The following is a 9947-nucleotide window of genomic DNA, read 5'->3' as shown; positions in this document are numbered from 1 at the left end:
TTGTCAGATTATAAAGGAATTAATTTTGAACACAATTAAACACAATTAGAGGAAGAAAGAAAAGATGGAAGAGGGGAGAAAAGAGAGTAGAGGACGTGGGGGGGGGGGGGGGCAGTCTCTTGTTCCCACTCGCCTCCTCCCTCACTCCTCCCTCTTTATTTTCCTCCCTCCAGCCCACCCTGTGCTGCATTACCAGTCGTGGTGACTGGGAGGAGAGGAGCGAGGCATGCAGCAGCCACTCAGTCATTTAGTCAATTGTTTTCCCTCTAGCTGACTACCACAGGACTTGTACTATACTTCTTCTCAAGGCCAGGATTCTTTGGAAAGAAGCCTTTTCCTGTTTTTGAAGACCTATAAAATCCTAAATTGTTGACGAGGACATTCCTGTTTTTTAAACTTTACTCCTATAATTTTGAGCGTCTTGTGTGATTCTCAACCGGCTATAATCGAACTTTGGCTGCTGTTGTGTGTGACTACTGGAGCGGTTCAAATTGGCTTGCTGTCCTGCATCTGCTGCTAAATTTTGGATAAATTTCTATCCAATATTTGACACTGGTGGAGCTCAGGAGGGGGAGGAAGCTCACAGGATGGTTTGACTTGGAAGAGAGACTGATCTTCTCTTGTCTCTTGCATCTTATCCATTGAAAAGAGAGAGGAGTCATTGGTTCTCAGGAAGGAAAGAGAGACTGATGTGGAGGAAAACCACAAGGTGTTGGAACTGAGGGTTTCATATTCCACATACCGGCGGAAAACATCTTTTTCTTTTTTTCTTTTTTTTTGCAAAGAGGGAGAAGAACCTTTTTCTATTTTTGGGGAAAGAATTTGTAAAGTGTTTGCTTCACCTCCGTGTTACAGCATGGCTGGGATGTATGGATGCTTCAAGGGCAGGAAGTAAGTTTCACTCATAAAACAATTCAGGGAGATTGCAAAACCTTGTTTTGACATCACACCTGACAACACAATATTGCTCATCCATGTTGCTTCATCAAACTGTCCATTCATATCATAAACATGCTCTCCAAATCCGTGTGTCAGAGGATGTGGGTGTTATTTGTCTCCTTAAAAGGATTTGTCGTTTTCAACACATAACTATATCTTAATAGAGGCTGCTGACTATTTGTAATATTCACAATACAACATGTGGTATAAATTATTAACGGTAAGACTCTCTGCAACTGGAGCTCTTTTCAAAATTGGCTTGAGAAAATTCTTGTTGACTTCAACTACTGACAGAAATAACAAGTCTGTCTTGGAGTACACTGATTTTGATTTGCATGTTGGGTGTTTTCCCAGTGTTGATGGTGTCTTTTGTTGCAGCAGTTTAATCAAGCTTTTGTTTCTCTTTTGTTTATTGAGACAATTGATGGCTTGTAGTTGGCAGTAACAGTCAGCTGTATGACTCAGAGCTGATTGACTGAAGGGACTTATTTTACACTTGATTCTTCAGAAAGTCTTGTTTTTTTTTGTTTGTTTTTGGTTGTTTTGTTTTTTTTGGGATTATGCAGGAGAATCAAGTGGATGAACACAGTTTCCTGTAAATCTTCCTGGCACAGGTTCAAGTCATGTTGTTGCTCAACTAGTTTGATATTTGATAGCTGTGGATTTATGGCACTTTCTCATCATTTAAATTTGAGTGGATGTTTTCTGCTCCTGCTGGCGGAAGTCCTTAGTGATTTTAATGCTTTGAATTATCCAAATATAGGACTCTGGGCTTGGCAGTGCAATTGGACCCACAGAGGGTTAGGATAATGAGTGCCCTTAGCTTTTTGACTTCAGTAAAGTATCTTTTTTTGTAACAAAGCTGAATAGATGTGGTGTTGGATGCACTGATACCCCCTTCCACTTTCTTTGTCTTTGTCCTTTCAGTGTCATGACATGGCAACAATACAAGCTTTTATGGCCCACTCAGCAGAGTCGACCAAGACAAACATTTTGTTTGTGTGTGCGTGTGTGTGTGTGTGTGTGTGTGTGTGTGTGTGTGTGAGAGTTTGACACACACACACACACACACACACACTCTGAGAAAGAGAGTGAATTGGAAGGAGAGGGGATGAGTCGCAAGGCAGCTACACACAGATTAAACTAAAGAACCACAACTGTGTTACTCTGGAATTATTTCACACCGAAACCAAGATGAACTTCTTACCACAAACTGGAAATATGCAGAAACAGCTGATATAAAAGAGTTGACCCAGACAAATTTAAGGCTGATGGTGCCTTTAAAACTGAGCTCATAAAGTCGTATTTTCAACTTGGGAAGCCAAGTACAAGATATGCTTGATTTTTTTTAGTGGTTTAAGTCTGAAGAATACGGTTGTTCAAAGATTGAGAATTATTTTCTTCCATTTGTGTATTTCAACTTCATGTTAAAAATCAACAAAGAAGCAGCCGACAAAAAAATTCACTTTCTATGGACTCTGATACGTTTTTCTAATGTGTCACAACATCTTAACTCAGAGCTACCAGAAAAAGTCTGTGTACACTTGAGCTTGGTAAACACAAAACTTTTTGCTTTTTTACACAACTCTCTATTAGGTAAAAATTTCAAGCATGTTAAAATTGACTATTCACTCTACCCCCCCAAACACACACACACACACACACACTTTGAGACAGTAACTGCTGAATCACTGTGTAACTTGCAATGATAAATTAATGTCTGACGTTTCAGTGCTAGACCATCATCAGGCAAATTACATGACAAGTGAAACAAACTTATCAAAATATGCTAACAAGAAAATATAAATCTAATCCAGACTTTTAAAAACAGTCAGCTGGAGACATTTTTTTTTTTTTTTTTTTTTTTTTACCAACTTCCAGTCAGCGTTTAATCTACCTCGAAACATGCAGCTCCTAAAATCTGTCAGTTTTGCTGCCTGAAATGAAAACTGACAGATTTTGGGAGATGCATGTTGCTGGCTAAAATGCTTTTGTTGCCCTCTGGGTTAAAAACATTTATTGTTGAATTTGTATAATTTAAGAATTTTGAGAATGCTTGATTAGCATAACAACAGCGACTAAAGGTGCAGGGTTTAGTGGATCTAACAACCCAGTAAGTTATGCTTGATTAGAACAGAGCAGACTAACTTTTTACCCTTTGTACTAGTGTTGATACTTTATAAAGGTCAGGCAGGTTTAGATTCAGCCAGCCTCTGGTGTTTAACTCCACAGTGTGAGCAGTGCAAGCTGAGGACAAGTGTGTGTTCTCACTTTCTCACAAGCTCCATCTTTCCCAATGTCTCCTTGGACCAACAGTCTTTATGTAACCACAGCAGTTTGAGTTTGTTCAGCAGGAATGGTGATGCAGCTGTAAATGAATGTAGACGGTGCAGAGTGACTGATGAGAGTGTTTGGTCAGTTTCTGTCTTGAGTCCATGTAAGGGTAAGAGCACAGCCCCATTTCAGACAGGAGGGGATTGGAGATGGAGGAGAGAGGAAGGCAGAGGAAGGAGAGCTGGAAGATGAGAGGAAACCCAAAACCCAAAAGAAAGGTTTTTCTAAATTGTGACCAAACCTCAGGGATTAAAGGCTTTTTGGAGATATTTAGACTATAATGCTATTTTCAACAATATTTTGTTAAAAATTTGAAGCTGACAGGGAATTTTATCTTGGTGCAATTCTGTTCCAGATTTCATTTTGGTTCTGTTCAGTTTAGGGATAAAGAAAAAATGGCTAAGGATCAGAGTCATGATTTTATGGGGGGACTTCATAGTTGACGAATTATGTATGGGTTTATTAGCTGTATTAAAAGCTTAGTTTTTGAGATAATGATGGGTGTCATTGGAGGATATTCAGAGTTTGTCGCAGTCAGACATCATGTCATAGAGATCACAGTTTCATCTGCACCTAAAATTCATGCGTTTGATGAAATAATCACTAGAAGACACCCACACATTTACCAATCCAGCATCTCCGCTTGTATCGGCAGCTAGCAAAACTTTAAAAGGGGTTGACAACATGCATGTTTAGTTACAACAAATTCTTCTTAAGCTTGAGGGATTTTCCCTGAAACCACTTGCTCTGACTATTTTACTCTTATTGTGTCACAACACTTAGCAGTTATAAGATCCTGGCAGTAGCCAATTACTCACTGTTGTTTTACGCTGCTCCTGCTGGATTACTACAGTACTTGTGAGATTAATACAGTCGGACATGCTGGACTAAGAAACTAAGATTTCTTTTCTTATGTTGGAACTGTGAATTTCTTTACAACAGGAGATCTGTGGTTTTGTTTCAGGCACTGTATCACTGTTGTTGCATGCAAACCCTCCACTCTTTGTTATAGTCTGGTGTTTGTTTTGTTTCCCATTTTTCTTCTTCTAATTGGAGATTTATATGATCCACATAGACTTAGCACACATTGGACTCCGATCAAACCACATTTTGTAATTGTGATTTCCACAGATTGTCATTTTACTGAACCCGAAGGAGATGTAAGATATGATATAACTCACTTTTTTTTCTTTTTTCTTTTTTTTAAATCTTAGTAAGAAAAATACTTTTCAAGCAACAAAGACTATAAACTAGGGGCATTGCAATATTACCTGGCTATTCCTACATCTGATTACCAAGGCAACAAACAAGCACGATTGTGCTGCATCATACTGCATGTTAAAGGTCATTGTAGTTCACTGGCATCTTATGATGCTTGATAGGATTAAATTATGACCGCTTGAATGCTAAATACAATGCTGGGAATTCCAAGGTTCATGCATTGGGGCAAAATAAATTGGATGTTTAATGTTGCATGTTTCCCATATACAGACAATCCAGGATATGTGCACAGCAGTGAGGTCAAAAACACGTTACTGCAGTGTCAATGCTAACGTTGGCTATGTAGCAATAGCTAAACTTAAACACTAATGTGTTTTGCATTTTAAACCATGGGAAACTTAGAATGACAGTGGCATTTTTTTTACAGTTCAGGACTGAAATTTAATGAATAATTTCCTTCTTAGTCACTGTCTCCTCCTGATGAGGCAGGCATTGAATGGTTGAATGGGTCAAGAGGAAATACCACAGCTCTAAAGGCCATGTTCCCAGTTAGGTATGTGTGCCTCATGATAATGAGACAGGAGGTAAAAGGAATGAAGAAACAAAGGGGGTGGAGGGAATAAAGAAACGTTGGTGTGTAGCTGTGTTATCTGGCCACATTCTTCATATATTTCTCATACCCTTTTATGGACCTTCGGTTCAAATTGAGCTTCTACAACTAATGGAGATGGGTAAGACAATAACAAAAACTCAAGTAAAAGCTTTTTAACATCCAGGGAGAGAGTAATAGGAGAGTGAAAGATTTTTATCCCAGAAAGACGATGCCTTCTTTATGTGCTCTTCCACGTTAATGTTTTATTGTAGGGAGACATGTCACAAGATAGCAGAAGACAACAGCCAGAATGGACCTTGCGCAGTGTTCAATAGTGCAGCACAAAATGAACCAGATCCAGGAAGTGCCACGGTACATTACAATGAAAATTATTGGCAAAGTCTGAAGCTTTGGTATGTCTGGTCTGTTAAAGGAATTGGGCATTTTAGAAAGATCGGACATTTTTGAAAGATCAATAGCACTGTCACGTCTCTATGCTAAATATGAAGCTGGAGCCAGTAGGCGGTTAGCTGACGAAAAGGCTTCATGAAATCACAGGCCTGGTCCAGCCAAGTAATAGTTTCAGCATGTAACTCCCTCGGAAACTACAACTTGCCATTTTTGCATTGCAGTGTTTGAATTAAATAAAAAAAAAATTAAATTATTAATTGGTGAGCTTTACAAATCTATAATCTGTATATACATCTTCAAATTGTGATGACCTGATTTGAATTTTAATTTACAGTAAAAAGTGTAACAGACTGTTTCAAGTGGTTTCCCTTTGCCATCCAGCTGCAGACACTGTCAACATTCACCATCAGCTTGACCCATTGCAGCCCTATTGACCTAAAGGTGGTGGAGGAAACTAGCAAGCCAAAGGCCTGCTGATCAGATAATCATAACACCAAAGTTTATGAGAAGTGGTGAGTGTGGAAATATTTTAGCTTCTTTACCATAAATGGCAAAATTACCAACAAAGCTGTTTGTAAAAATCAACTGCCTGCAGTCTATGCTTACTCTACAACAACAGCAAACCTGAGGACTCACCTACAGCTTAGTGAGGTAGCAGAGGCAGGAGAAACTAGGAGAGTAGCACCAACTGAACTGACTGCTACTCATCCTCAGGACGCTCAGTAGAGGCTTGTAAAAAGGCCATCAGCAAGATTTATATGTAAGGATACAAGAGCCCACTGGCACTGTTTGGGGAGATGGTTTTAGGACGTAATGACTGAACTGGAGCCACGGTATAACATTTCAATAATACAGTTGTATGACATCATACAGGAAATAGACTATACTGAAGGGTAAGACACTCTCAGGCCACTGATGGATGGAAATGCATTACACTAAATCGTTTGCGTTCAAATTAATTTGAACAAATTAAGTGATAGTTCGATTTCATTCAAGCTTGAGTTCTTGACGGTCCTGATAGAGAATAGACAGGGTTCCTCCTTTAAGTAATTTGCTGTCTTCTGTCATTAGTCAGTATTCTTCTTTAGCTAAAAGTTTTCTGTTTGGTCGTTGACTCTCCTGATACTGAGGTCAGATAACATGTACTGTATATCTGTCAACCCATCAGCTTTTGACTGTAAGACAGAGTTAGTCTAAATTATTTTACATAGTTTATGTAAAATATTTTTTTTTCCACTTGCCCTCAATCCTGAAATGCATCTTGGTTATGCAGCAACTTTTTTGCTACCCGATAACTGTGCTACATTCAAAGCAAAGGGGCTTGCTAATGAACATTTTTGCTTTGTCAAAGGCAATGCCGTCAGTATGATGGTCTTAGTATGAGTCATAGCCTGTGCACAGTACAGAAAAATAAAGGTTACGGAAGGAACAGACATCCAGAAATTGGAGATGAGATTCAGTCAAGGTCATTAGCCTGAGCTTGAACCTAAAATATCATCGGCTCTACAATATATCTGGGTTTTTTCAGGATGTCGACTGAACATTTTATTGTTTTAAACGTATGAGAGTAGCGTGGCAAAGATGGGTACATGTAGACCTGTAGCCTGTATACTTTATGCTGTGTACACACATGGAAGTTGAAATGCATGCTGCTTATGTCTGTATATACAACATGCCTGTCTGCAGCTATATCTGTACAGAGTGGTTCATCTCAGTCTGCCAAGTTTATCATTTCAGCTGCTTGGAAGAATGCTGCTTCTCCTCCCTCCCTGTTCTTTCGTGATTCGTTTCTGCATCTCCCTCTGTCTCTCTGTGCAAATTGAAGGCTTGTGGTTGGTCATAGACCCACTAACATCATATTACAGAGGCCAATTCATCTGCATTTCCTCTGTTCAGTCTGTCATCTGTTCCCGCTACACCGCAGCTCAAGTTCAGGACTTGTTTTTGTGTCTCAAATACAGTATGGGGAACATAATCCACAGCACCTAAAACTGGTCTTTTTAGGTTTTTTCAAATGGTGATCCTTGCTACTACGACACTCGTGAAGTTAGAAGTGTCCAGATTAGTCCATCCAGAACACTGAACCCTCACAGTAATCATCGCCTCAAACGTCCCAGTCTTTTCAGATTTTGTTGTGTGTAATAATGTGCCAAAATGAAAAATGCATGCAGACCATCTAAAGCCCACCGTGGTAGTCTGTGAATGAGCAGCTCTACTCCAGGGGCAGGAATGTACGACAGAAAACAGAATTTCATTCATAAACACTGGCAGCTCACTCAGCTCCAACAGCTTTCACATGACTGAGGTTTAGCTTTGCTTTTGTGTACAACCACACAGCTAAGGGGTTTGTTCTGTTTGAGCCCGATGGAAAACAATTAGTGTAATTTAATCATGTTATCTAAGGGACAGGGCATTACAAGATTTCTTGAACTTGACGCAGTTGTGACGACTGAAAATCTGCAGCCATGGGTGCTGGATTTCATAGGTGTTTCACTCAGCAGTGTGTCTCTCTTAAAAGCTGCATTCGTCCTTTGCTAAGCTCTTAGCTTCGGTCTCTTTGCCGTAGATTCATTGTAAGTCTCTTACTCTGTCGTCACTAATTGTTAGAGTAATGGAATCAGGTCCATATTAGCCCAGTTTAGTGCTGGTGGGACAAAAGGATTAGGATTGAAGTGGAGTGGATTTGTGTTGTAAAAGCTAGTCTAATATGAGACCGACTGATGAACGCTGTCACTATATTGGATCATCCATTTCAGGTAGACAGGAAGATACATTCTGTACACAGACAAGTTATGAATGGGTTTATTAGCTGTATTAAAAGCTTAGTTTTTGAGATAATGATGGGTTTCGTTGGAGGATATTCAGAGCTGTCGCAGTCAGACATCATGTCAGACATCTGCACGTCGGTGTTGATAAGAGCCAGTTAGTCACCACCATAAGCCTGTGGTGCAACCGGTCTGCTAACACTGCTTTCATTCAGGGATTAAAGCTGGACTAGATTGGATTTGCTCTACGTCAGGACAGGAACCCCACGGACAGAGTTGTGTTCATTTGTACCTATCACTCTTTGCATTTACACTGCTTACTCCCCCGCTAATCACTCCTGTTTTTAGACACTGGTTGTTTTCACTGTTTATACCTGGACTCTGTTCAGTCCAATCATGATGGATCTGTGTTGTCTGGATTTGGACTCTGTTCTATCTACATCAGCTGGACAAGACTTCATTTACAGCAGATGGTTGCACTGAGGTGTGTGTATTTGTGTGTGTGCGTGTGTGTGTGTGTGTGTGTGTGTGTGTGTGTGTGTGTGTGTGTGTGTGTGTGCGTGCATTCGATTGTTTGTAAGCCTCATTTTAGCACAGATCTAAGGTCATGGACAAATATGGACATGTTTATCGTCACTGCGTGTGTGTGTGTGTGTGTGTGGGTGTTAATGAGGTTATTTCATCTGTCTAATAAAGGCAGACCCCCCACTGGTCTGAATACCTCTACTCGTTAATCCATTGTTACATAATAAGGCTGATACACACATGCAAACGCACACAGACACGTTCTCTCTCTCTCTCTCTCTCTCATGCACACACACAAACTCGTCGGCTTCCAAATAAAGCTAATGATGTGCCTGAGAGTGTTTACGCTGCATGGAGAGCAAGGGTGCAGAAGGATTAGTATCTGAAATTAGATAAAGTTCATAAACGGCTGCCAGGAAACTGTCTTGGAACGATTGCAAGATGGAAAACGTACACGATGTAAACGTGGTCTGAGAGAAAACAATTCTTACGATATCCAGGCAAAAACAAGTAATTACGGCTCCAAGATGACTGTTGTGGTTTTACGTTTCATAGAATAACAAGGTCAGATCTATAAAATGATGTAACCTGCTGGTGTATATGAGAATATAAAGTAAAGTGGGAGCTGCAGCTTGTTAAACGTTACACTCTGCCTGTGAAATACAGTTTCAGTGTAATGAGAAATGGCTCTGCATAGATTTATAAGGTTCTTCACACCCTCACCACCCTCTTCAACATGTCAGACTGTAATATATGCTACAGTTCTTCATTCAGTATATGCAATATATTTGGTTAACACAGCTAAAAAAATATTCAATGTCCATATGAGTGTTTCTATATTCTGTCTCCCTCATTTATATTTATGAGGAGAACATAATATTAGAAAGACCAGGTGCAGTGTGAATACCTGGATATTACATCAATTTCTGTCTCATTTTTTCCCCATAATTGTGAAACAGCAAAGAGCTGATTTGATAATTCATTGTATGTTAACTATATCAATAATGTATGACCCAGGTCGTGCCATCAACGATCCAGACACATCTCTGCTGAATATGGCGTTGAAATACGATACTGGGGTCTTTGTACAATAATTTGGATTTCACTATTCGGTTAATGTAGTCTGATACACAGCTATTTACTGCAGCCTCAAAAGGCTG

The 9947-nt window shown here is 39.7% G+C and overlaps 1 protein-coding gene across 1 annotated transcript in view; it reads left to right on the top strand.

Annotated features, from left to right (window-relative positions):
- The first annotated feature begins 263 nt into the window (after positions 1 to 263).
- The window catches only part of LOC111226703 (probable serine/threonine-protein kinase kinX), a 37341-nt gene continuing 27657 nt past the window's right edge, over positions 264 to 9947 (top strand). Inside the window, exon 1 of the mRNA XM_022751988.1 lies at positions 264 to 891. Coding sequence (XP_022607709.1) covers positions 857 to 891 — 35 coding nt within the window. The 5' untranslated portion in view covers positions 264 to 856. The remainder of the gene's footprint in view (positions 892 to 9947) is intronic.

Source organism: Seriola dumerili, unplaced genomic scaffold, assembly GCF_002260705.1.
Source record: "Seriola dumerili isolate Sdu_G_001 unplaced genomic scaffold, Sdu_1.0 BDQW01000161.1, whole genome shotgun sequence".
In the NCBI taxonomy this organism is placed as follows: Eukaryota; Metazoa; Chordata; class Actinopteri; order Carangiformes; family Carangidae; genus Seriola; species Seriola dumerili.
The sequence above is the reverse complement of the archived record's forward strand: the minus strand, read 5'-3'. Positions and strand labels throughout refer to the sequence as shown.